Source organism: Elgaria multicarinata, chromosome 3 (genome assembly GCF_023053635.1).
Source record: "Elgaria multicarinata webbii isolate HBS135686 ecotype San Diego chromosome 3, rElgMul1.1.pri, whole genome shotgun sequence".
NCBI lineage: Eukaryota > Metazoa > Chordata > Lepidosauria > Squamata > Anguidae > Elgaria > Elgaria multicarinata.
In genome coordinates, this window is record NC_086173.1 from 6,045,132 (window position 1) to 6,073,075 (window position 27,944).

Here is a 27,944-nt window from a genome sequence, read left to right on the forward strand (position 1 = left end):
AAATGTGGTCTCGTTTCTACAGGTCAAATGGCCAGCCGCAGTCTGTATCAAATTGACCCAACGACTTATCTGTCTGGGGAGAAACAGTTGGGAGGGTGTCTAGAAGCACCCATGGTCTTGCCTGAGCCTCTAAACTGAAAATATAATCAGTAGTAGCAGCAGCTATTGCTTCTTTAGGGGTGGGAGCCATAGGTCAGTAACAGAGCACCTGCTTTGCGCTTCAAAGGTACAATCCATGGCATTTGCAATGAGAACAATCAGCCAACAGTAGATGGAGAAGTCTTCAACTGGAGGCAATGGAGAGCAACTTTCAAGAGTATCTTTAAATGAGCATTTTATAGCACGCTTGTGACTGGCCACTCACAGATGTTTGTGAGTTGTTCTGACGATGCCGTCAGCCTCCTGCATGTCTCCTGCTCCATTTCCCGGTTGTAGCAATAAAAAATAAACCTCAGAAAACCTGACTCTTCTGAGATATATTGGTATTTGTCAGGATTTCCTGCCATGTGCAGGTGAAGTTGTGCTATAAAATGCCCACTAGAGGGTGCTGTTCCCATTGGACTGCATTGACCTGTACAAGCCACATGGCCACTGCTTTCTTCCTCGTGTAATTTCAGCACGTTGCAAATGCGGAAGGGAAGCAGGAAGCAGAGCCATGGTAAGGAAACACGATTTCCTCCCGTCGTCTGAAGGAGCAGAATAAACAGCACTAGGCTAGATGAAGAAATAGTCTGACCTGGAATGAGGCCATGATGTTCCATCATTGTGGAGGTATAAATGAGAAAGTATCTATCATAGCCATCAACCAACTCTGGCATAACACAAAGGGGGTTAGGCAGGCAATCCATTCTCTGGGACCAATCCAGTTCCCCCCCCCCTTGGATTAAATAGTACTTAACATTTATATAGCATATAGAACATTGTAAGGTAGGTATTTTGTTCTTGGGTGGTGGGAGCTGAGTGGATGGCTTACCTCCCAAGGTCACCTAGTGAATTCACAACACTTTGCGAGTGGTGTTCTCTGCTGGGGCTATATATGCGTAACACCAGCAGCAGGCTCAGGGGAGGAACCGTGTCCATAGTCCCAGTTTGTGCACATGGGTCCCTCATGCCCTTAAGAGATACACTGCAGCTGCCAGGATTCACACAGCAGCCCTTCCCTGGGTGGGTGAAAATCTAAATGGTGAAGGGTATTCCGGAGGCAGGGTTTGGGTGCTTTGTCAAAGGATATCCAGAATTGGGATGAACTCTGCTGGAATTCAGAATTTGAAAAAGCATACTGAGGAAATTCGGATGATTTACAGATTTGCATACTTTATTTTGAGAACAGAATGTGGGTTTCCTTGCTTGGTGATTGAAAAAAACATACAACATGAACAACAAGCAAACAAAACAGGCTCATGCAAAATAAATACAATTGTCTTCATTTATGGGATTTGTATATTTGGGGTTCAGGGTTTTATTTTCTTTGGAGCAGAATTTCTATTTGGAAAGGAGAAGATACAGAACGTGAATCTCCTCAGCCACTACAGAGGTCTAGCAGAGTATATACCTGTTAACATGAGCACCCTCTCAAAAGTCAACCTTAAACATGTGTTTGGTGGTGCAATGTATTTACAAAGAAGGCAACAGGTGACTATGGCAGATCACACACCAAACAGCCTCCATTTGGTTGCTTGGTTATAGGAGTTGTTTCCAAGACCAACGTCGAAAGAAAGACCTGCTTTGCTCTGCTGTGCCTTGGATTTCATTCTGCGAAAAGTGGGGCAGGGGAGGTCCTTTCCTTACGCCAGTTCAGACTAGAATTCCTTTTCAGGAACTGTGTGTCTGTAGAGTATACATGGAACAGGTTCCAAATCTTTCACCTGTATGATTTCAGCACTAGTAATAATTTGTCACAGGCTGCTCTCAGTGCTCTGTGAACTGGAGCACAGTTCTGCTCAAGAAGTGAATTCCCCTCCTTACAGTGCCAGAACAGTGCTTAACGATGCATTTTCTGGTATCCTTAAAGTGAAGATCCTTGAATCACTGCGGTCTGGTTAGCTGCTGCAAAGTGTCTCCGTCCAGAGGGTGTCTCTGTCTCAATCTCATCAGGAGTATCCACATACATAATATGTATGTGTGAACATGGCCTGGTTCAGATATAACAGCAAACCATGACCATCCCGGTTTGTTAAACCATGGTTTGAACAAACCATGGTTTGCAAAATTTGGACAAACCATGATTTGTTCCTCATGAGGAACGTAAGTATTACATTTCTTTCCTTCATGTGTGAATGGGATGGGGAGCATACATGCCCAAGGCTTGTGCCGGATCATGCACGTCACAACAAACCATGGTTTGTTGCATCTAAACTGGGCCTACATTGTGAAGGGTGAACATGTAACTTAAAACACAAGCCAATGTGATTGAGAATCCACTTCTTCCCTGCCCAGCTTTCACACTGCAAACGACACACTGTCCTGTTTAGTTTTACTCCTTCCCCATGCTATATACCTGTTTGTAATTGTTTAAGGTGCTGCTTGTACTTAAATACATTTTTAATAAAAAACAATCAATTTTTAAAGCTAAAAAACTGCTCTAGGAACGGTGGAAGGGGGTAAGTATGTTTGTGATGTCACAGGCCCCCCAGCCATTCAGCACAGTGCAGTTTCTGCTGATTACTGGCAGAAGGAGTTTCCCCTGAGGTCAGTCCTTGAGAGAAGGCAACACATCTGACAAAAACATGTTAAGTGTGTTTCCACAGCTCAGTGACTCCAGTTTTTAAATATGTCTGGACTCTCCCTTGATGTATGTCCTTTCTTACCCCCAAGAGTGGAAATTAGGTGCTCTTTGTGGGCCGGATCATCACTGCCACCTTACGGAGCGAGTAGGCACCACCACGAAACTCTGCCCAGTAGACGCCATCCTGGTAGCGGTTCCGATAGTGTCCTCCCTTGTACCAGACGCCGTTGAGATTAGAGTGAGCACACATATTATACCACCAACCGCCTTTCTGGTAGTGGGCACAATTCCCTGAAGGCAAAGAAGAGGGGAGTAGACCAGAGAATTGATCACCAAACGCTGATATTAGATGCCATTAGACTCAAGCTTGATATCACAGGGACATTCAAAGGCTGCAACTGCGGTGACAAGCTACACTTCTCTTTGGTAGTGTTTGTTTTTAGTAGCACTCCTAGGGTATGTCTGCCACAGACTCCCAGGGAACCTTTGGAATTGGATGTCTGCGAATTTTGAACAGAGGATCCTCATCACCCTCACACCCCCTGTTTCCAATGTTTCCTTGGGAGGAAACGAAAACATTTATGTATTTATCTGTGTGTCCTGCCTAATCAACAATGCTTAAGGTGCGTTACAGACCTTAAAAAACTCCATGCAATAATGCTATGGATGACCATCCTTTGTTAGCCAGCCATCTGCAATATTACTTCAGAATGATCAGTTGATGTTTCATCAATGCCTAGGGTGACCCTATGAAAAGGAGGACAGGGCTCCTGTATCTTTAACAGTTGTATTGAAAAGGAAATTTCTGCAGGTGTCATTTCGATATATGGGGAACCTGGTGAAATTTCCTCTTCATCACAACAGTTAAAGCTGCAGGTGCCCTGCCCTCTTTTAAATCTGGTCACATTATTATTATTATTATTATTATTATTATTATTATTATTATTATTATTTATTTATTTATATAGCACCATCAATGTACATGGTGCTGTACAGAGTAAAACAGTAAATAGCAAGGCCCTGCCGCATAGGCTTACAATCTAATAAAATCATAGTAAAACAATAAGGAGGGGAAGAAAATGCCAACAGGCCTGCAGCTTTAACTGTTGTGATGAAGAGGGAATTTCTCCATATATACAAATGACACCTGCTGAAATTCCCTTTCCTATGCAACTGTTAAAGATACAGGAGCCCTGTCCTCCTTTTCATATGGTCACCCTAATCAATACATAGGAGCTAATGACTGGAGAAGTTCTCCTGATACCTGGAAATCTCTTCAGCCTTGCAATGCAGAATCCATCTGAGTTTGGGAAGGGGACACTCTCCAGATAGTATGAGGGGGGACAGAAACAGTTTGGAGCCAGCAAGTTAGTGGAAAGTGAAACTAAAGTGACCATATGAAAAGGAGGACAGGGCTCCTGTATCTTTAACAGTTGTATTGAAAAGGGAATTTCAGCAGGTGTCATTTGTATATATGGGGAACCTGGTGAAATTTCCTCTTCATCACAACAGTTAAAGTTGCAGGAGCCCTGCCCTCTTTTAAATCTGGTCACTCTAGTATAGCTCCTTCAGCTTTAACTGTTGTGATGAAAAGGGAATTTCAGCAGGTTCTCCATATATACAAATGACACCTGCTGAAATTCCCTTTTCATAGAATCATAGAATACTAGGTTTGGAAGGGGCCTATAAGGCCATTGTGTCCAACCCCCGGTTCAATGCAGGAATCCACCCTAAAGCATAACTGGAGCGTGTTCAGAGGAGGGCAACCAGGATGATCAGGGGTCTGGAAACAAAGCCCTATGAAGAGAGACTGAAAGAATTGGGCATGTTTAGCCTGGAGAAGAGAAGATTGAGAGGAGACGTGAGAGCACTCTTCAAATACTTAAAAGGTTGCCACACAGAGGAGGGCCAGGATCTCTTCTCGATCCTCCCAGAGTGCAGGACATGGAATAACGGGCTCAAGTTAAAGGAAGCCAGATTCCAGCTGGACATCAGGAAAAATTTCCTGACTGTTAGAGCAGTACGACAATGGAATCAGTTCCCTAGGGAGGTTGTGGGCTCTCCCACACTAGAGGCCTTCAAGAGGCAGCTGGACAAGCATCAGTCAGGGATGCTTTAGGGTGGATTCCTGCATTGAGCAGGGGGTTGGACTCGATGGCCTTGTAGGCCCCTTCCAACTCTGCTGTTCTATGATTCTATGACAGATGGTTGTCCAGCTGCCTCTTGAAGGCCTCTAATGTGGGAGGAATTCTATGCAACTGTTAAAGATACAGGAGCCCTGTCCTCATTTTCATATGGTCACCCCAGTGAAACCTATTGGGTGCAGGGGCTCTCTAATGCAGCATTGGAGCCTGCTGTAAGAATATTAGTTTCTCTTCTTGAGTGTTTTGAAAATAAACACATTGTATTCCAGGCCTTCTTACAGCTCAGGAAAAAGGGGAACAAGTGACACTAAAATATCTTAAAAGTCAGAAATAAAACCGATGAATAACACTGAAACAACCCACATGAAACATACCAGAGTAAAAATCAACTACTAAATCATAAAACAATATTCTAGTCTCTGAAGGCATTTCCAGATGAGGCTTTTAGTAATTGCCCTGCCTCATTCGTGGATTTTTTATGGGGGTCCAGACAACAGTGTATTCCATTTTCTAACCCTCCTGTGCTTTACTATCACTTCTTCCATCTTTTTTTCTTACTCTGAGTACTCTTCATTCGCTTTCCAAAACAGAAAGGTTTAGCATTATCTTTTAAAAGCAAGGAGGCTTTGGCTGAGGCAGCAAATATCCCCAGGTCATGTGGAAAGCAGAAGCCTCCTTGTGGTACGCAAGCATTATATATGGCTTTTTTTTAAGGTCAAAACCTTTTCAATTGGCTGAAATGTGTAGCACAGATGTGGTCTCTGGGACAGTTCCATTTCTTTTGGGAGCCCTTTTAGAAGGGCCTCATAACTGTCCAGGAACCATACTTGCTTCTGACCCGCTCCAAACTTAAAACATACCCTGTTCTCTCAGCCCTTCAAATAATTTGCTTTTGGAAGACACTTTTAAAAGATAATTTGTTTAGTCGGGGACCTAAATGTCACTTATGAATGTTGTTAATGAAGGACAGAAAGCTTCAACATCATGTCAGCTTCGGTGGGGTGGGTGGGGAGAGATAAAGGTCTGGGCTGATAAAGAGGTTTTAAAGACTTGCACACTAGTTTGTGACTGTTGATATGGCCAGAGAAAGTATTGCCCTAATACAGATTTTGGCATTTTTAAAGCAAACATGTATACTACCCAACTTTGGTTTTACATTTGAACTACAGACACGGTAAATGTAAATAAATAAATAAATAAATAAATGTTTGTGCCATTTGCAAAACAAGAATTTAGACTTTTTATCATTCTTCTCATATATCCACCCCCATTCTCCAATCCTCAGTACCCACGACATGTATATGCTGCAGCTTGGCTGTTGTCTGGAGCTGCCCCTTTCCAGCATGTAACTCCTCTGCTGAGGGAACTGCACTGGCTGCCTATTCGCTACCGGGCCAGGTTTAAGGTTCTTGTACTTGTGTTCAAAGCCCTAAACAACTTGGGACCAGGATACCTGAGAGAGCGCCTTCTCCCCTACCAACCTGCCCGGTCACTGAGGTCATCCGAGGGCCTGGTCCTGGTGGTTCCACCTAGATCCATCCTCCAATTGGAATCCACCAGCGGAAGAGCCTTCAGCGTGGTGGCCCCCCTCCTGTGGAACTCCCTGCCTCTGGAGGTCAGGCAGGCGCCAACCTTGTACTCCTTTCGGCGCCTCCTGAAAACATCTTTATTCCAAGAAGCCTTTCTTTAACATGCAGCCTTGGATTTCTGTGTTGTTGTTTTTTGCTTCTTTTTAAATTTTGTTTTAACTGTTTTATTCTGTTTTTATTTTCATTTTTATCTTGTACACCGCTCCGAAATTTTTCAATGGGGAGCGGTATATAAATATTCTAAATAAATAAATAAATAAATGTTGATACTACTTGCGTGTCCATGATTTGACTGGAAAACCAAGAGTATGACTTCCTGCCTCCAAATTCCATCCCCACAGTCTCTCATTGTAGAGTAAAAGCAACCCACAGCTTATCATAGAATAGCAGAGTTGGAAGGGGTCTACAAGGCCATCGAGTCCAACCCCCTGCTCAATGCAGGAATCCACCCTAAAACATCCCCGACAGATGCTTGTCCAGCTGCCTCTTGAAGGCCTCTAGTGTGGGAGAGCCCACAACCTCCCTAGGTAACGGATTCCATTGTCGTACTGCTCTAACACTCAGGAAGTTTTCCCTGATGTCCATACAGAATCTGACTTCCTGTAACTTGAGCCCGTTATTCTGTGTCCTGCACTCTGGGATGACCGAGAAGAGATCCTGGCCCTCCTCTGTGTGACAACCTTTTAAGTATTTGAAGAGTGCTCTCATGTCTCCCCTCAATCTTCTCTTCTCCAGGCTAAACATGTCCAGTTCTTTCAGTCTCTCTTCATAGGGCTTTGTTTCCAGACCCCTGATCATCCTGGTTGCCCTCCTCTGAACACGCTCCAGCTTGTCTGCATCCTTCTTGAATTGTGGAGCCCAGAACTCCACACAATACTCTAGATGAGGCCTAACCAGGGCCGAATAGAGAGGAACCAGTACCTCACGTGATTTGGAAGCTATACTTCTATTAATGCAGCCCAAAATAGCATTTGCCTTTCTTGCAGCCGTATCGCACTGTTGGCTCATAATCAGCTTGTGATCTACAACAATTCCAAGATCCTTCTCGTTTGTAGTATTGCTGAGCCAAGTCTACACAAGGCTGTTAAGAGTGTTTCCCTTCCTGCTACAAAACCACTACGTGGCACTATGGTATAGCGAATAGCATCACCACACTAGTGGAAATCATGCTTTCTTTTGCTTTCACATTTAAATACCACATTTTCCCTGCTCTAAAAATACTCGCCAAAAGTGGTGGCTACTCACAGAAGTGAAACTGTCTAGACATTGTCTAAAAAACCCATAAACAAGCCCATGACAAATGCCTCATATAGAAAAGCCCCCAGTGGAATGTTCCATATACCAGTGTGGTAGAATGGCGAACCTAGTGTCCAAGAGACCTGGATTAACATCCCACGTTAACCACAAATCTCATTGGTTGACGTTGAGCCAATTGTTATATGACTTGACCTCCCTCCCATGGTTTTGGGAGGAGATGGGGGAAGAACCACATGCACCAACTTCAGCTCCTTGGATGAAGCAAATGATTATCAAGAACTAATAACACCTTCTGCCCCTTCCTCTGGGTATTCTCTTGTAGCCGTCACTCTAGTTCCAACCCTTATGCCCTCTTACCTGAGTAAGCATCGTGATCCCGGTCGAGTGTGCTGAACTGTCGGCCGTTGTGCCAGGAGAGTGAGTCACCAGCACTGCCTTGATAGCGCCCCAGCCGCAACCGGTAGGAATCGCTCTCAGGCTCCAGGGCAAAGGTGTCATATTCCGCATGAGCCTGCCGCCCGCTCCAGTCTTCCATCCACACTCGCAGCGAGTACGAGCCCTGGCGGGTCAGCCAGTGGACGGACTCTAGGCCCAGCCAGTGCTCACCTTCCAGGTTCCCAAAGCCATTCTAGGAAGACACCGCAGGCAAGATGTTAGCAGGGCTGGCATCCGCTCTCAGGCAGGGGTGGGCAACCTGGGGTTCTCCGGATGTTGTCGGACTAGGGGTGCTTCCAGATAAGGCTTTTATGGCGCCATCGCCTTGCCTTCATCATAGAATCATAGAACAGCAGAGCTGGAAGGGGCCTACAAGGCCATCGAGTCCAACCCCCTGCTCCATGCAGGAATCCACCCTAAAGCATCCCTGACAGATGGTTGTCCAGCTGCCTCTTGAAGGCCTCTAGTGTGGGAGAGCCCACAACCGCCCTAGGCAACTGGTTCCATTGTCATACTGCTCTAACAGTCAGGAAGTTTTTCCTGATGTCCAGCTGGCTTCCTTTAACTTGAGCCTGTTATTGGGTGGGTTAGACTGTGTCATCTTCCACTTGTGACCCTCCTGAGTTTTCTTACTGCTTCTTCCGGCTTTTCTTTTCTTTTTTTAACGCAGAAAATCCATTAGGAGGGAAAAGGTGGAGCAGCGGCAGAATGCCTTTGATTTTTGGCACTGGGGACCTTCTGTCTGGAAGCACCCTATAACTCCCATCATTCCTGATTATTGGCCATGCTGGCTGGGGGCTGATAGGAGTTGAGGTTCAACAATGTCTGGAGGGCTACACCTTCCTCAACCCTGCTCTAAGGGAACAGAAATAGGGGAGAAGAGTGTGCAATCAGGGTATAGGAAAGTTAGTGCAGAGATCTATGGAACCCTTTTGCAAGGGGAACTCAGTAGAACATACACAGATGCACAACACCACAACATCAGCAGCCACACAGGCTCGACGTAATCTCTTTCTCTCACAGCCAGATTCCACCCATATCTCTGGAATAAGCTCCAAGTTTGTGACACCCTTCACTGAATAACTCTTGTTTCACAGACTGCTCCTTGACATACCCTTAAAACCAGCTTTCTGTCCTTCCAGCTTCCAGACCCACAAACCTTTGCCTCAGCATACCTGGGAGCTGTCTACACGCAGGGAAAGCCCCGTGGTGGCTGTGGATCTGTGCCCCGTCAGTTAGACAACGCAGGTGCATGTTCGCAGCCACCACGGGGCTTCCCTGAGATGCTGGGATATGAAAAAAAATCAGGGATTCACCCTGACGTTTTCAAAGGGAGCGACGTCAACACGGCACTTCTGGCACGCAACATCACTCCGCAGCCGATCTGGGGCCAACCCAGGGGCGAAGCCAGGTGGAAGGTGACCAGCGATTGGTCGCCTTCCACCAGGAAGAGGGGGCTGGCAGCTCCGGGGACCCAGATTGCCACCCAGAAACCCTCTGCCCCCTCTTCAGCATTGGGATTACCCGATGCTGCCCTGGGAGAGGGAGAGTGTGGGGTTGAGGAGGGAGGTGGTGCCAACCCAGTGCCGTGAAGACAGCTCCCTGGATAAGGTGTTCCCATCCTGGGGCCATGCCACCTGTTCTTGCTGCTTTTGCAACTTGTGACAACTGGACTGAAGGCTGCACTCCCATGGAAGTGTTGTCTCTCTGGTCCTGGCTTCTAGCACCACCACACGTGATTCTTTGCCTGGTGGTTCCCAGCCCAACCATAGGACTTCAGCTCTCTGACTCTGAAGTCCAAATAGCTTTTCCTCCCCCCGCACAAGACTGAGTCCCCTTCACCTCATAGCTCTTCCCTTCGCATGACCCACCGCAGTCACCTGCTCGCACCTTGTAGTGCTGCCACGTGACAAAGAAGTTGACCGAGCCATCCTGCCGCCGCTGGATGACGGTCCAACCGCCCCCGTCATACTCCTGATCACACCAGGCCTGGAAGATGCCCCGAGCCCCGGTGGGTTGCAGCATGGTGATGCCACTGGTCTGCCCATCCTGTTGAGCTGCTTTACAGTCATGCCAAGGCCCTGTGCCAAGGAGAGAAAAGCGAGCCATTAGGGGTGAACGGGCACAGTGGGCTCTTTTTCGAAAACAACATCTCCGCTCGGGGGGCCATTACCACCTGGCGTAGTATTTTGCATCCTGATGGAGATGCCTCTGAGCTCAGCCCACAGCTACCTCCGTGGAGGGGAGGAATTCAGGAAAGGGGGACTGAACCATCTCCTCCACACCAGGAGCCTCCCATATTTTGAGAAGGGCCGCATTTTTCCTTTACGGTACTTGTCAGCTACAAAAGACTGTCAGTAAATCACTGGCTTTCCTCCAGCAACTGTTATTTGATGTTCAGCCAAGCTTCAGCTCCAGGTTGGGGTGAAGGTGGGGATTGCTTGCTACAGAATGAAGCGGGGGGACGGGTTGCTTTTGTTTGCGTGGAATAGACTGTACTAGTTTTATTTGACTCTGGGCTACAGATGCTTCAGGGAAGAAGCAGGAGGCCCCAAGGCAAATATGGATGAACATCAGAGCAGGGGAGAGGGAAGATACATTATAACAAGGTCATTGTATTGTAGGAAGTATGTCTACTCTCACACATTTGCCAAAGGAAAATAGGTACATTGGTTTTGTATTGTCAGCGATTTAAAACCTTCTAATATCCATTAATAGCTTACAGTTAAACTGATAGCTAGCAAACAGTCTAGGATGATCAATTACACTTCAATCAGTGAGAGAAAATGATAAGGAGGTAGTGTTGGTAGCGAGCAATCTCACTTCACCTTTTGGAGTATAATGTTGGCAGAGTTTGGTAACCTCTACCAGCTGGTGGGGTCAGGGTCAGATAAGGTGTCATCAATATGCAGATGATACCCAGCTCTACCTTTCCTTTTCATCAAACCCAGGTGAGGCAGTGGCTGTTCTGAACCAGTGCCTGGGCACGGTAATGGACTGGATGAGGGCTAATCAACTGAGACTCAATCCAGACAAGACAGAGGTACTGTTAGCGGGTGGTTCATCTGTCCGGCGAGGTGATGTTTGGCCTGTCCTGGACGGGGTTGCACTCTCCCTAAAGGATCGGGTCCATAGTTTGGGGGTGCTCTTGGATCCAGAACTGTCACTTGAGGCACAGGTGAACTCAGTGGCAAAGAGCACCTTTTATCAGCCTAAGCTGATATACCAACTGCGCCCTTATCTGGACAGAGATAGCCTAGCTACAGTGATCCATGCTCTGATAACCTCTCATTTGGATTACTGCAATGCATTATACGTGGGGCTGCCTTTGAAAACGGTCCGGAAACTTCGGCTGGTACAAAACAGGGCAGCCCGTTTACTAATAGGGGCTGGCCGGCGAGATCACATCACGCCAGTCCTTTTACAACTTAATTGGCTGCCAGTCCAGGTCCGGGCCCGATTCAAAGTGCTGGTATTGACATTCATAGCCCTAAACAGTTTGGGGCCAGTTTATTTGAAGGAACGCCTCCTCCCATATGTACCTGCCTGGACCTTAAGATCATCTACAGGGGTCCTTCTCCGCGAGCCCCTGCCAAAGGAAGTGAGGCAGGTGGCTACCAGGAGGAGGGCTTTCTCTGCTGTGGCACCCCGGCTATGGAATGAGCTCCCCAGAGAGGTCCGCCTGGTGCCTACACTGTACTCCTTTCGTCGCCAGCTGAAGACCTTTTTATTCTCTATTTTAACACTTAATTTAAATTTTACAGTTCTAACTCTGTATTTTAATCTTATATCAATTTTGCTGCGTGGTTTTATCCTGGTTGTGCTTTTAATACTGTACTTTGTGTTTGTGTTTTTAACCAGTTGGTTGTTTTATGATGGTTTTAATTTTTGTGAACCGCCCAGAGAGCTTCGGCTATTGGGCGGTATAAAAATGTAATAAATAAAATAAAATAAATAAGCAGTTTGAAACATTTGCAGTTTACATTTTGGGGGGGGAGAGAGAGAGAGAGATTGGGTTCAGACAACACATTAACCCATGATGGGTTAAATAAACCACAATAGTTAATTTTACCCATGATGACTTAGTGTGTCATCTGTGAGCAATTTCCCCACCCACAGTGGGTCATTTCCCCACATAAGCCATCCTGGGAACCCATGGTCTACAGCAAGGGTTATTTTACCTATGGTTAGTGTGTCATCTCTCGCTCGAGCCGAGCAGACCCCAGCATGGCTTACAAAGAACAGCTACAGAGCCACTCAGTAAGAGCGGTCAAAAGCATTGCCAGCACTTTGCTCGGCTCGAGTGATCTCTGAGCAAACTTGTTTTCCTGCCACATTCGGCTATGTCTCCTATTCCAAATAAGTTCCCTCCTGCAGGGTTCCCAAACTGTTTCACATGTGGATAAATCCTCACTTTCCCATGAAAATCCAAAGTCCCGCATTTATCCAGTAGCGCATGGGGTGACTCCCCATAAGGGTAACCTGTATATTCAATTTTGTGCAATTTCTGGAAACTTTCAATGAGTTAGAGACTCCCTTTTTGTTGCTCACAGGCAGAGAAAGAAGACCTGGCAAAGACCTGAAAATCCACAAAGGATGCTGGGATACTTGCCTGTCCGAGACGGAGGACTACAGAGAGAGGAGAGGCAAGGTATGTGTGTGGGTGTGTGTGGAACAAACTAGGGGTGTGCACGGACCCCCAATCCGCCCCGCGGGCCGATCCAAAAATTTCGGATCAGCCCTCTCCGCTCCGCGCCACTCTGCCCATAGTCCGCTCCTCTTCGCCGCGGAGCTCCGGCTCCGAATCAGAGCTCCGCAGTGGAGAGGAGTGGCGCCAGGTAAGGCCCCCTCCCTCCTCTCCCTTACTTGCAGAGACCAAGGGGGAGGGGGGCCTTACCTGTGTCCGTCCCCGGTCCCTCGGCTTCTTCAATTGAGCCCGTAGCTCAACCAGGAAGTCTGGGCTGCAAGTGCGGCCTAGACTTCCTGGTTGAGCCGCGGGCTCAATTGAAGAAGCCGAGGGACCGCGGATGGACGCAGGTAAGGGAGAGGAGGGAGGGGGGGTTTACCGGGCCCTGCCGCTGTCGCCGCATGGGCGACAGCGACAGTGGCAGGGCCCGGTATACCCCACTTACCTTTCTGGCGGAGCTCCGGATCGAGGCGAAGGATCCGCCTTCACCTCGATCCTCTTCGCAATGCTCCGCCGGCCCCCCAATCCTCTTCGCCTCTGCCTTAAGGGTAGGCGAAGCTCCCCGCTCCGCTCCTGCTTCTCCGGTTCGAGAAGCGGAGCACATCCCTAGAATAAACTACGCTGCCTAGCTTATTTGTCTGATAATAGGGGCGCATAGTAGGCTATTTACAAAACAAGCAACTGTGCATCACTTAAAAGCCACCATGGCTTAATGTGATATGTGAACAGCCCCAGAGAGAGAGAGAGGAATGTTCTGGGAGCTTTTTATACAAAAGAACATTAATCCAGCATTTTCAGGCGCCGTTTTTATCCCAACACTTGTTTTCGTGTTTAACTAAGCCCCAGCCACATCCAGTTGTGGTAGCAGATTGTCCCACTCAATCTCTGCCCTCTTTGGGGCGTGGCTTCTTTGCAGCCACACCCTCTCTCACCTGTGGATTTGGTGGGCACAACAGCAGGGGGCTGAATCGTGCCTTCCGGTGGATCGGAAGCCTTGTGTGGCCAGTCCTGGGCAGGGGCAGTCTGGTCTCGCTGGATGTCATTGATGGCATCGAAATGGGCCCTGCTCTCGTTGGCGATACTTGCCGGGTTGTGAGGTACTACCGGCACCAGAGGCGGCTGTGGAGAGAGGAGAGCCATCTCACACCACCACCACCACCACCACCTGCGGTGGTTCATATGTCTGCACCCTTTAGCGCAAGGGGAAAGGGGAACACCAGAATTAGAGGATGTCCTTTTGGCCTCTTGAGGCCTTTTTATTCTTGGGCAGGGAGGGGGGAATAGCTGTCCCAGAAAGGCTTGAGCCCCAGCTTTGGTTTTAAACAAATCAACCATCGTCTCCTGACAACCCTGTAGCCCAGCCTTCCCCAACTCCTTGTGCCTTTCAGATGTGCTGGATTACAGCTCCCAGCATCCCCAACCGGTTAGGTGTTGTAATCTAACACATCTGGAGGGCAGCAGGTTGGAGAAGGCTGCTCTAGCCACATTCCTTTCCTCGGACCTTTTCTACCCTATTCTTCTCCTATCCAGTCCGTAGGTTCATCTACACCAAGCAGGATATTGCACTATGAAAGTGGTATGGAAGCGGTATACAAAAGGCAGGAGCCACACGACTGCTTTATAGCGGTACTGAAGTGCACTGACAACTGCTGGGGCCCGTTGACACAGAGCATATGCCGCTTTCATACCACTTTCATAGTGTTATATCCTGGCGGGATTCCACACGTCGTACTGAGGACGCTTCCATGCGCCCCCAGTGCGCCCCCAAAGCGATCGTGTAGCTTGCCTGTTCGAAGAGACGAGGAAGAGGCGTCCTTGCCGCTGCCACCCACCTACCTCCTCGCCGGCCGGGTCGGAGAGCTCGGCCGAAGAAGGCGGTGCTCTCCACCCCGCCTTCTTCCGCCGAGCTCTCCGACCCGGCCGGCGAGGAAGTAGGTGGGTGGCGGCGGCGGTGGCAAGGACGCCTCTTCCTCGTCTCTTCCAGGCAAGCTACACGATAGCTTTGGGTGCGCACTGGGGACGCATGGAAGCGCCCTCAGTACGACGTGTGGAATCCCCCCTGCTTGGTGTAGATGTGCCACGAGTGCTTCCAAGCAGATGGCTGTTCTGTCTTTCTTTCCTTAAGGAATTTTCTTGATGGAAAGCAAAAAGATGGGAGAAAACACAGGAGGGGTTTACAAATTTAAGGCGATGGCACCCTCTCCCACCCTGCCAGTCGAATTCTCTAAACGAGGCAGGGGGCAATTGCATGATAAAACCCTCCTCCGAAAGCATCCCTGATCCCTTCTGACCAGTACCTGTGGGCGCATCTTGCCATTTGTTCCTTGCTGGCACTCCCTCTCTAGCCGGCTGATGAGGGCACTCTGGTTGTTGACCAGGGCAGCCAGGGCGAGGTACTTGCCCTCCAGTTGGCGATAACTGGCAGCCACACGCAAGGCCTCGGCAGAGGCGTTGGCCACGCGCCCTTCAAGCTGGGAGGTCTGTACTGGCCACTCTCGTCGCTGGAGGATCTCGTGAAGCAGCTGAGTATAGAGCTGGGTGACGCGGGCGTTGACGTTGCGGCTTTCCTTGCGCAGTGCCTTGACCTCGCTCACCACTGCCCCGTCGACCTCCACCAGTCGACGTAGCTCGTCCATTTGGGCCTGTTGCTGCCCCAGCTGGTGGCGGAGCTCCTCCACCTCGCTGCGATTGAGGCCCGGAGGCTCTGGGGGAGGTCGCACGCTGCTCCAGCACACAGCGCCCGTGAACTTCTGTTGCGGCAGGATGAAGGTATAGGTGCATCTTGGCCCCGTGAGTGGTTCAGGACCCAGCAGCACTGGCCTTGCATGGCTCAGCAGCAGTGCCATCACCAAGTACTGCGGCTCCATACTATTGGGAGAAGGAGTGAGAAACAATGACTCTTGTATCTCTCCCTGGAGGACCAACGAAGTACATTAGCTTCAGCCCTAACATTGCCTTAGCACCAGAAAAGTCAAAGATGTGGTCTTATAATAAATATGCTAATGATCTTCACTGCTCAGCTCCAAGCTTACCCTACTGAGAATAAGCCTAGCTACGTGGCACGACAGTCTCCCTCAAATTGGTACCCTAAAGGTGTTTGGGGGCGGGGTATCCATACAGTGATAACTTCCTGACTGTTAGAGCAGTACGACAATGGAATCAGTTACCTAGGGAGGTTGTGGGCTCTCCCACACTAGAGGCCTTCAAGAGGCAGCTGGACAACCATCTGTCAGGGATGCTTTAGGGTGGATTCCTGCATTGAGCAGGGGGTTGGACTCGATGGCCTTGTAGGCCCCTTCCAACTCTGCTGTTCTATGATTCTATGATTCTATGATGCCTTGGAAGGGCGCAGCATTGCTAATGCGATGCTAAACCGATAAAGCTAAAAAGGGCAGGAGGGAACGTGGAAAAGCCTGTCCCCGGCCCTGCGTTCCTGCACTTTCCCATCAACAACAGCAAAAGACAGCTTCTCGCCTGTTGGAGCTTTTTCGGATAACCCAGAGCAAAGTTTGCCCTAAATCAGCACTTTGAAAATGCGCAGTTTCAGGGGAGAAATCCCAATGTGGCAACAAGTTGGCAGCTGCGTCATATAAAAAACGCAGCACCACTGTATAAGCACTATGGGGTTAATAGAGCATGTATAGCATGTCTTGAAAACATTCTACTTAACTCTGGCCTTCCCTGATTATGTTTTATCAGACGGGGTTATGGCTGCAGTTGTCTGATGTAAGCTTTATTTTATGCTGTGGTTTGCCTTTTTTCTTTCTTTTTTTAATGTTTGCTGCTGCTGCTGTTTTTATTGTGTTTTTACAGTTTTGTTGTGTTTTTGCCAATTTTAATACCACATCAGTTTTATTATGTGTCTTATGATTGTATGTTGGGAGGGCTTCTGCCCTGAAAGGCCGCCAAGAAATATTTTAAATGAGATCAAATAAATAAATAAATTCCCATTGGCCCCAGTCTGCATGGTCAATGGTCAGGAGCGCTGGGAGTTGCAGTCCAGAACACCTGGAGATTATCGAGATTGAGGAAGGCGGCAGCAAGAGATATCTGACAAGGAACATGGACTTTCTGCCCATGCAACAGAATGAAGTGGTAAAGTTCTGAGGTGACAGAATAGAAGCACTCAGAGACACGACCCACTGGGAAGTTCTCCTACGCAAAGCCCTGGTGGAATGAACTGGATCTATTAACTTTTCTTTTCCAAACCTAAGCAGGGCTGGCCAAAGACATTTTACTGTCTGAAATGGAACTGTGAATTGCATCTCCCCCTACAAGTCAAGGCGTATAGTACCCAAGGCTGGCCAATGTATTACACCAGCTGCAAATGGATACTGTGGATGTGAAGGACAAGAGGTCTGACCTGGGTTTTGCTTTAATTCAATGTTGGTTTTTGTGTCTGCCAAAATGTGTACATTAATGTGGTTCTTCACTGTCCCAGGCTCGGGTGGTAGGGTGACCCTATGAAAAGGAGGACAGGGCTCCTGTATCTTTAACAGTTGCATAGAAAAGGGAATTTCAGGAGGTGTCATTTGTATATATGGAGAACCTGGTGCAATTTCCTCTTCATCACACCAGTTAAAGCTGCAGGTGCCCTGCCCTCTTTTAAATCTGGTTACTCTAGTATAGCTCTTGCAGTAATTTTTTTTTACAATAATAAAAAACAAACAACGAATTTGCTGCCCTTTTGTGATACACTAGGGTGACCAACTGTCAGGATTTCCCCGGATTTGTCCTGGTTTTTGTTCTTTCCATGGTGTCAGGGGGGATTTTCTATAATTTTCAATAATGTCCTGGAATGACACACCTTCCTCTTTAAGGCTGCCATTAGCATGGCAGGAGGGAGTGACATGCTTTCTTGAGGCACATCATTCCCCCACCCCGAGCTCCAATTGAGGTCTTAAAAGGGAAAGTGGGTCATTCGTGGACATTATAGAAAAGGCCCCAATTGGAGTGGATGGTGGTGGTGCAGAATGAAATCCTTTCCCCTCCTCCACTCCAATCGGGTTCTTTAAGGTGGCGGGGGAATAACGTACTTTCTGCAGGACTCAGAAAGCTGCTTCCCCACTCACACACACGGTGTCCTCTTTTTTGGTTTCCCAAATATGGTCACCCTATGATACACAAAAATCAGTGGCCTATGTTGGTTACCTCACTCTTAGGGTGACCATATGAAAAGGAGGACAGGGCTCCTGTATCTTTAACAGTAATGTAGAAAAGGGAATTTCAGCAGGTGTCAATTGAAGAGAGTGAAATTCCCTCTTCATCACAACAGTTAAAGCTACACTAGCTATAGTAGAGTGGCCAGATACAAAAGAGGACAGGGCTTCTGCAGCTTTAACTGTTGTGATGAAGAGGGAATTTCACCCTCTTCAATTGACCCCTGCTGAAATTCCCTTTTCTACATTACTGTTAAAGATACAAGAGCCCTGTCCTCCTTTTCATATGGTCACCCTACTCACTCTACCTAAATGCAGGGCCAGCTGGATTAAAATTGGGAAGCCCCCCCCCCCCAAGGAAATCTGGCTCTTTCCTTCCCTATCCCAGCTGGTGGTTGCACTAAAATCCAAGGCCCTCTAAACCATTTCATTTTCTCCTCCATCTCCTCCCAGTTTGCTGCTTAGCTTACTCCAACCACAGGGAAGAAGATGGCAGGCCTTCCTTTGTCCTAGACACAATATTCTTGTGTAAACAAGGAGGGGAATGAATGGCACCACAGGCCTAGAGTCACCACCTACTCCCCACTTCTTGTTTTTCACAAGAGTATTGTGTCTGGGTGAAAACTAGGCCAGCTGCCACCTTCTTCCCTCTGGCTGGGGCAAGCTAAATAGCAAAGTGGGAAGCGGAGGAGAAAACAAAATGTTTAAAAGGGAGTTGGTCTTCTTGGGTTGCAGGGAAACTGCCAGCTGTGATGTGGAAGAGAAAGCCAAGATTTTCACCCAGTCACCCTCCCCTCACCCAACCTAAAAATACAGGCGAGGAAGTAGATCCAGAGTTTCAATATGTATGGGCTGGGTTGTTGCTATAGCTTTACAGGCCTGGCTTTGAAGGCCTCATAAGTGCCAACAGCTCCTGCCAATATGCGCTGGGTAATGGATCCAATTTGGCTCATGAAAGACCGTTAAAGTCCCCACCACTGAGACAGACGGTTATATCCTCCCAGCTTCTGGGCTGCTGCCTTGCAGTTCCCATTAATGGAGCTGGGATTCCAAAGCAGGGATTGGATATATTTTATTTCTTTATTTCTTTATTACGATTATTTATAGCACAAGACACTGCAGCAGGAGACAGATGGCCGTTTTAAAAGAGAGAGTTGAAAGTCTAACTTCTCACAGCAATCCAGCCTTCCACCCTCCATATGTGTTTGACTACAACTCCCGTCATACCCATGGAAGAGGAGAGTTGGAGTCCAACACATTCGGGGGGCACCAGGTTGGGGAACTTGGCTAATCCCTCTTCTCAGCTCCTTAATGCTTTACCTTTCATGACCCTGAGAGGACTCCTCCCTTCCTTGTGGTTATTTATTACCTATTCCCAAGAGCACAGGGTTTCCAACCTTTTTGGACCCGTGGGCAAGTTTGGGAATTTGACAAGCTGCTGTGTAAGCCTATGTGGCAGGGTCTTGCTATTTACTGTGTTATCTGTACAGCACCATGTACATTGATGGTGCTATATAAATAAATAAATAATAATAATAATAATAATAATAATAATAATAATAATAATAATAATAATGGCTCCCATGAAGGATGTAGCTAGCCAGATTACAGTTGCCGTGGGGGCCTAGCTGGTGAAGAGGTGGTGTGAGGAAGGGGAGAGAAATAGCAAGGCTGGAAGGGAGGCAGAAATGGAAAGAGTTGCATTCTGGCCGGACCAGTCTTCTTCTGCCCACACAGACCTTTCTCCCCTTTGCTCTCTCTTTGTCCACTCCCAGGCCTAATCTACACCAAGCAGGATATTTCACTATAAAAGTGGTATGGAAGCGGTCTATAATAGGCAGGAGCCACACGACTGCTTTATAGCGGTATTGAAGTGCACTGACAACCGTTGGGGCCCGTTGACACCATATGCCGCTTTCATACCGCTACATCCTGCTTGGTGTGGCTCCTGCCTTTTATATACCGCTTTCATAGTGAAATATCCTGCTTAGTGTAGATTAGGCCTGGGAGCAGCAGTAGGTTCAGGAACAGGAAAGAGAACATGGTGTGTAACATTTTTTAAAAAATGCATTATTTTTGTTTTTTATTTTTTGGAAGGGGGCAGGAAGTGAAAACCTGTGCAGGTGCCATTGGAGGTGCATGTGGGCATCATGGCACCCATAGGTGCTGTGTTGGTTCAATTACCCTTCATCCTTTGCATTCACAGAATGTCATCTGGGATCCTCTTCTATACCCCACGGCAGGGACATATCTAGACTTGGTTCCATGGAGTCCTGGCCCCCAATCTATTTCCTAGGCTTCTAGGTGTATTTCTTGGGGCCCTGAGTCCTGCACAGGGTGATTCTCAAGGGGGTTGCAGCTGGGGAGGGATGGGTTAACTCTCCCTTTCCCACATGCTGGCATGCCTCCCCCCACACCCAATCTCTCCCTGCATGTTAATGAAGCTTAGCGAAAAACATTTTCCGTTGGTTTGGGATGATCTGAGGCAGGGCCCAAAATAACTGAGGAATTTATTTTGACATTCTTTGGATGTCAAAGTAATAGTCTGGCTTTGCCTTCTGTGAAATTAAAACAAATCACAGAATTATTTCTATATTTGCATATATACATACAAATAGCACATGCACATTTACGCAGATTAGTGCTATGGGCCCTAGCAACATCCTTGCCCCATGCCCTAGTCCCCACTCTGCAGGATATAATTCTCTATGTATCTAGAGCCTCCTAAGGGTCAATCCACAATCACCATGTGAAATCAGAAATCCTAACCACTTCAGTTGTCCAGAGTGAAAAGACTGTGCTCCACTGATGATTCTCTCACTGACACTCACTCAATTCTGACACATTCGAGTCTACCTTGAACCTCCCTCTCACAACTCCAGCAATGCACAAGCTGCAGGGATTGGGTGGGGAGGCACAACGGATCCACCAGATGCAACATTTTGACAGTGTCCTTCATATGTGATGTGATTCTGACTTCACAACTTGTCTCATAGACATACCTTGCAAGCATGATGAATGTTGGTTCAGCCATCCAACTCATGCACCTCCCCTCATGTTTCAGATGAGCCATTGGCTTATTTAAATAAATATTAAAAGGGCATCTATAGATTGAGATGGATATATGATTGTATTTTTGCATTATTATGTACATAAACAGGTGCAACGTTGCTCCATAGAAGGAGGGGGAATTGGTGATAACATGGACACTAGCCAATAGGTGTCTCCCACACCTATTGTTCAAACAGAAGCATTCTAACATGTTACCTCTGTCTTCACCCTGAGACATGGCTAAGTGTTCCCTGTACAATGACACGTTTTCCTCTAAAAGGCCCAGGTTTTCACAAATAACCCAAACAACTGCTTTTGGGCTTCCCTTGCGCTTTTGTAAGAGGGTCGTGCATGAATGCCATTAATGCGTGAGCGAATTCAGAAGACAAATCGATCATACGCTACAGCCAGTGTAGGTTATACATTTGTGTTTGAAGTGACTGAAAACAAAGCTGATATAAGCCTCACATGTGAAAATGCTAAACTTCCCTGACATCGCTCACTTCCTGCCTGTGCCATGAAGAGCTCCGTGAGTGAGAAAAGACAAATTCAGTAAACACTGAGGGGGGTATTTCAGGGACTTGTTGGAGGAGGGGGACTGAGGAGAGCAAATGGTACAGATGGCTCCTAGTTCCTGTATAAACACAGCATCCGTTCCCAGGCCCCTTGCGCAGCACCATATGGGGCTTATCGCTGCTCCTTTAAACCCCCATAGCCTCTGACCCTGTTCTCACGCCAGTTCTCAGGAGGAGTGAGGGAGATAAAAATAGTCAAATGCAAAGGGCAGCGATGAGCCTCTATTATGAAAATAATTCCTTCCTTTAGACATGGTCTCTTTCAGTCAAGTTGGTTCAAGGAAGGATGGGAAATTATCTCGCTAGCAAGGCTAACTGAATGCTTTACATGATTACTCAGAAGTATCATTGGAACACTGGAACGTGCCTTTTACTAAGTCATACTCCTTGCCCTCAGCTAGACCTACTGGGCCTAGCGCGATGGAGAGGTGCGGATCTCGCGATATTGTTATCGTGAGATCTCCCCCCTCTGTTTACACGCAGCGTGCAATGACCTCGGAGGGAGAGGATGTCATGCCCGCCATTTTATTTTTAAATTTTTTAAAAAAAGAAAACAGAAGCAGCGCATGAGCGCTCGTGCGCTAAAAGGTAGATGTCTTTTTTTTAAAAACAAAACAAAACCCTGCTCTCCCCACCCGCCTCATGCACGGTTCCCAGCTCCTCGCAAGTAACCGCGAGGAGCCGGGACAAACTGCGATGCCCACCCACATGTTCTGCAGTCTCGTGATTATCCCGAGACTGTGGAAAAAGTGGGCTGAAAGGGTAGGGTGATATCCCGGGGAAAGGGAGGGATGATTCCTCCATGCTCCCGGGATCCCCTGCGCGTCATGTGATATCGCCCCGGGATATCACCCCGGGATATCACCCTGTCAGGCTATGGCCCTTGTCCCTCTAGCCCAGTATTGTCAACGCTGACTGGAAACCTGCCTTCACGGCTGAGCGTTGGCACTGCTGTCACCAAACCCCATGGTATTGCTGCTGTGGGGTGGCAGTGAGTAATCCTCATTGGAGGAGGCAGCACAGGTTTTCCAGCGGCCATTCAGCTTGCTGCGCCCATCTTCTGCCCCTCGCCCAGCTTCTGGCAACCAATCAGGGGTTGCCTTCCATCCGGGAATGCCCATGGCGCAACACCAGACGGAAGAAGATCCATAGTGACCTTGCTCCAGCACAAAATGTCAGAGTAAGTCCCCAACTTTTCCAAGGATCAGCTTTGTGGGAAAGCCCCACAGTGGCTGTGAGGTGGCTGCTATGTTGTATAATCAACGCAGTGCCACCACGCAGCCACTACAGTGCTTTAAACTGTATAGACAGCCGCTGGCAGCAGCTCTCCAGGGTTTCAGGCATGAGTTTTTCCAGCCCTGCCTGAGGACATGGGGGATCACCCTAAGACCTGCATGCAAAGCTATGGCCCTTCCCTGCTGAATTAAAAAAAAATTGCTTTGCAAGTCAAATGGATCCTTGGTACTTATTAAAAAATAAGCTTTACAAAGCCAAAGCTGATAATTCAAAACCAACACTTTGAAAGACCTAAGATCCCCTGCAAATGAATTAACATAAACTTAGGCCTGAACTTTAATTGTCAGGCTTGGACCTTCTTCGCTGCAGCTTTATGACGACTACTAAATCTTTAGTTCCCAAGATGATGTCAGACTGCTTTGAATCTCCATGAATGAAGGCCATGGTACAGAAAGTTACTTCTGTAGGTCTGTCACCATCATTTCTGTTATCCTTGGAATTAGGAAATGTGAAATGAATTGTCAACAGAAGTTACGAGACATACAGGAGCTCCAGGGAGCTGCTACGGGATCTTGTTCCCCTCAAGCACTGGGTCTTTCAGGCCTCCCATGTAAAGGTGGAACGCCCTATCTGAGGTGGCTTAATATTCCTAAATACAGAATGGCATTCTCTTTTTAAAAGGTTCAGTGTCCTCTCCTCTAATTTATTTGTTGGAAGATACCTCAAAATTCCTCTGAATAACAGGTGCTGCCCCTGCAACAATTACCAAAGGAAGTAAGGCAGGTGGCTACCAGGAGGAGGGCCTTCTCTGCTGTGGCACCCCCGCTGTGGAATGAGCTCCCTAGGGAGGTTCGCTTGGCACCTACATTATATTCTTTTAGACGCCAGGTGAAGACCTTTTTATTCTCCCAATATTTTAACAGTCTATAAATTAATTTTAACTTTGTTGTTTTAAATTTGTATTTTAAATTTGTATTTTTGCATTGCTGCTGTTTTTATCTTGGTTGTGCTTTTATATTGTATTTTATATTATGGTTTTATACTATTGTTTTGTTTTGAATTGTCTTACATTTGTAAACCGCCCAGAGAGCTTCGGCTATTGGGCGGTAAAGAAGTGCAATAAATAAATAAATAAACAAACAAACATAAACTTAGTGAAACTTGAGCATTTAGGTATAAATATAACTTGTTCTGTAGATCACAGAAGGATTGGGGCTCATTACCAGAACCAGTATAAACCTTTTATTTTCCAAGATAACTGAATAGCAAGATCATAGCTTCTTTCCAAGATTATTCTTGCAAGATGTCAGCTGCAAGGCCATTAGGACCGACCGCAATCCTATACACATTGACCTGAGAATGAGCCACATTGACTTACTGAGGCCTTAGCTAGACCTACCTGATAATCCAGGACGGAGTAGGGAAGATCTCACTTTGCGATTAACGCGAGATCCCTCCTCCGTTTACACGTGAGGCGCGACAACCTCAGGAAGAGAGGTGTCGCGCCCGCCATTTTTTTATTTTTAAAGAGGACGGAGCGCACGAACGCTTGTGCACTGAAGGTAGGGTGTTTTTTAAAAAAAATTAACTTAATTTCCCCACTCCCTCCACCCTACCCCCAATGGGCTTCGCACGAGTAATTGCGCAGAGCTGGGTCAAACCGCGGCAATGGGCCACACATTCTGCGGTCTCAGGCTCAGCCCGAGACCATGGAAAAAACGGGCCCAAAGTGGAGGGCTCTATCCCGGGGCAAGGGAGGGATCATCCCTCCCTGATCCCGGGATCCCCTGTGCATCATGTGGACACACAGGGACAATCCCAGGGTTCGTCCCGTGATAAAACCTGGTCTAGTTAAGGCCTGAGTAAACATATACAGGATTGCACTGTAAGAGCCAAAGTAGGCATGTGGTTAAACATGCTTTTTGATTTAAGGTCCAGAGTTTTTAAAAATACACATAGCATCTGCTAGAGGGGACAGGACCACTAATTATTAGGATCAGGATTGCAGAAGGTATGGAGAGGGAATTTAATACTTTCCTCCCTTGCTTTGGTCCTGAGGAAAATCCTTGCTTTGAGCTGTTATTTGCATTGATGAGAAATCTACCATTGCTGGATGAATTTCTTCCCAATTTCAGTACCAGGGGGAGATTTTTTCCTCAGGACTGCAGTATAGGAGGAAAAACATCACATTTCACCACCATTCCTGCATTCTTTGATTCCAATAATTACCAGCCCCCACAACTGATGCAATCAGCATAAAGAAAGAAAGCCCTTCTTGCACGGCACATTTAACTTCATGTAGTTTAGTCTTGAGATAATAGTTTACAAATCAAAGAGGACAGCAAGAGGGCTCTCCAACACAAGAGGCATTCAAGAGGCAGCTGGACAACCATCTATCAGTTATGCTTTAAGGTGGATTCCTGCACTGAGCAGGGGGTTGGACTCGATGGCCTTGTAGGCCCCTTCCAATTCTACTATTCTATGATTCTATGAACAAAGACGTCAATATATTGTCCAGCCTTAAAGCAAGGGCTTTTGCCATTGCTGCCTGCAGACTTCCAAACTCATAGCCACAAGAGACAGTGACTAGAAGACTGAAATTATCAACATCTAAATTATATGCCAACCACCGAATCCAGTGAAGAAGACGGTTGACTCAGAAAAGACAAACAATCTTTGGTTAACTTCTCTTGTCATATCTTGTTCTTTCCTGGAGAATCTGGGCTTGCATATTCATAATGGCAGCTGGTACACACGGCAGCTCCTCGCAGGTAAATTAAGTGAGCTTGTCATGTCTTCTGAACCAGGTTGATGGGATTTATTTCTGAGAAAACATGCATAGGATTGCACCATAAGATTGCCAACTTTTGCTTTTAGACATTTTGAACCCTGTTCAAAGTACTTCTGAGCATGTACAGAGCTTTTTTTATTATAAAGATCACATTATAGTGCCACTGACCATATGGAGAGTGCGTTCCTCTGAGAAGTGAACCACCTTCTGTTTTTTTTTAAAGCCAGAATAAGTGGATCAAAACACCATCCTAGACAAGATAATATACAAAGCAGAAAATACATCAAACGGCTCCCTTTGATGCAATTATATAACTAAACTGACTGATTAACAACCGTAGACATAACCAAAGAAGGCTGACCCTCATAACTTTTTATAACCCTGGAGGGGGCTGTAGCTCAGTGGTAGAGCATCTGTTTTGCATTGAAAAGGTCCCAGGTTCAATCGCTGGCATCTCCAGGTAGGAATTCCGCTTGAAACCCTGGAGAGTTGCTACCAGTCAGTGTCAAGCACACTGGGCTAAATGGGCTCATGGTCTGGCTCAGTATAAGGCAGCTTCCTAGGTTCCTAATGGTATCTATTTTCGCTTAACCACAAGAGAACTTTCTACTTCGGATCCACTGAATCCCAGTTTCTGAGCAACGGATACAGCTCAGAAATTAGTAAAAGGTTGGACATACATCTGCCACTATTATTTGAGCAGTTTGCATGGCTTTCCCTATGAGGCAGACTGGTCCAGTTTTACTTTTTCAGCCTAACCTACTTCATAGGGCTGTTGCAAAGCTAAAAAGACGACTTTGAGCTCCCTGAAGGAAAGATATGAGGGATACACATGCAACAAATCAATACATATTTTGAATCCCTTGCATCTTTGTGATTATTTATGAGTACCACTCCTCCCCCATCCCACCCCAACACACAAGAGGTATGAATAGAATCCAGGATTCCTAACATACACTCACTCTCTGTCTGTCTCTCACTGTCTCGCACACAAAAGCTGCAGCTGACCAGAAGGAAAGTGGAATAAAAATATCTGCATTCGTAAGTAACTTTAATATACATATATGAGAATTCCAAACTGCTTGATAAAGACTTTTGTGTAGCTTGGAAATGTGCATCTTCTCAATGCAATCAAAGATATTACTGGTCTTACCTGGCTGCTTCTTGCCTCTCCAGCTTCCAGACAGAACACAAGGGTCCAGTCGCTTCCTCCAGTCAACCCGCCTGAACCCACTTCCTTCCCAAAGCCAGAAAGAGGACCTCCAAGTCCTAGCTCCAAGCTTCTCTGTTTTGCTCGCTTGCTTGCAAGACCCTCATCTTGCCTCTCACATCATGCATCAATCCAGTGCCAGGAAAAAGTGTTAAATTCCTTGAGCCGCACACTGCAGCCCATCAGGATATGATTTCCAACTTCCTCTTAAGGCAGTTTGAGAACTGTTTAAAAAGAATTAAGTGCACTGGGTGTGATCTTTTCCAGCCACGACTCTCTTAGTACCGTCATGCGGAACTTATTCAGCATGTCCAAAACTCAGTGGGGTGGGGTAGCTTGCTGCATGACTGCAGGGGACATTGCCTTGCACCTCGCTGGCAAAGGAGTTGACATTTATAAAATGCAAGGGGAGATTCCAAACTGGGTGTGAGAAACACATGGTACACTGGCAGAGAAGGAAAGAAGAAGGAAAAGCTGTAGGCCAGGAGCCATGTGGCAGGTAGTCTTTTGAGGGCCTAGCATCCCCAAAGTATCACAGGCTCCTTGAATTTTCAGGTTTTCTTTTAAGGGGATTTTTTTAACAAAGTATAAGCTTTTAGCCCAGGGACTGTAACTAGCCAATGGTGAGGTATGATGGGAGTTGCAGTGCAACATCTGGAGGGCCACAACTATTGGAAACACTCTCTCTCTCACACACACATTTATATACCGCCCATAGCCAAAGCTCTCTGGGCGGTTTACAAAAATTAAAAACAGTAAACGTTAAAAAGTATACAAAATTTAAAAACCATCAGAAACATAAAAACAGCAGTATCCATTTAAAAACAATAGTTCTGTTAGGAGTTATATGTGACATATCTCTTCACGTTTTGTGGGAGATTTATCACTTTTATTTAGTAGAGAGAAAGCTAGTAGCAACAGAATGCTTGACCAGATGTTGTATATTAAACTATTTCTTTATGATGAACTTGAAGAAAGTAGTAAAGAATACATCACCAAATAACAAGAGAGACTACAAAAACCAGCCTGTCCTTTTCTTAATACAGATGACAGAGAGAAGCTCAGTTAACTGCCTTTTTACAACC

General features: G+C 46.8%; 1 protein-coding gene across 2 annotated transcripts; it reads right to left on the reverse strand.

Moving 5' to 3' along the window:
- Window positions 1-1,343: 1,343 nt before the first annotated feature.
- Window positions 1,344-27,026, reverse strand: LOC134394059 (angiopoietin-related protein 2-like). 2 transcript variants are annotated; one of them, XM_063119186.1, is made up of 6 exons: window positions 26,803-27,026; window positions 15,135-15,705; window positions 13,770-13,956; window positions 10,041-10,231; window positions 8,073-8,343; window positions 1,344-3,016 (listed from the first exon to the last, which is right to left on the reverse strand). In XM_063119186.1, the coding sequence occupies exons 2-6, from the start codon at window positions 15,702-15,704 to the stop codon at window positions 2,823-2,825; spliced, it is 1,413 nt and encodes a 470-aa protein (XP_062975256.1). In that variant the 5' UTR covers window position 15,705; window positions 26,803-27,026; the 3' UTR covers window positions 1,344-2,822. The 2 variants fall into 2 exon arrangements, with proteins under 2 accessions (XP_062975256.1, XP_062975258.1); XM_063119188.1 differs by lacking the exon at window positions 26,803-27,026 and adding an exon at window positions 25,818-25,895.
- Window positions 27,027-27,944: the final 918 nt, after the last annotated feature.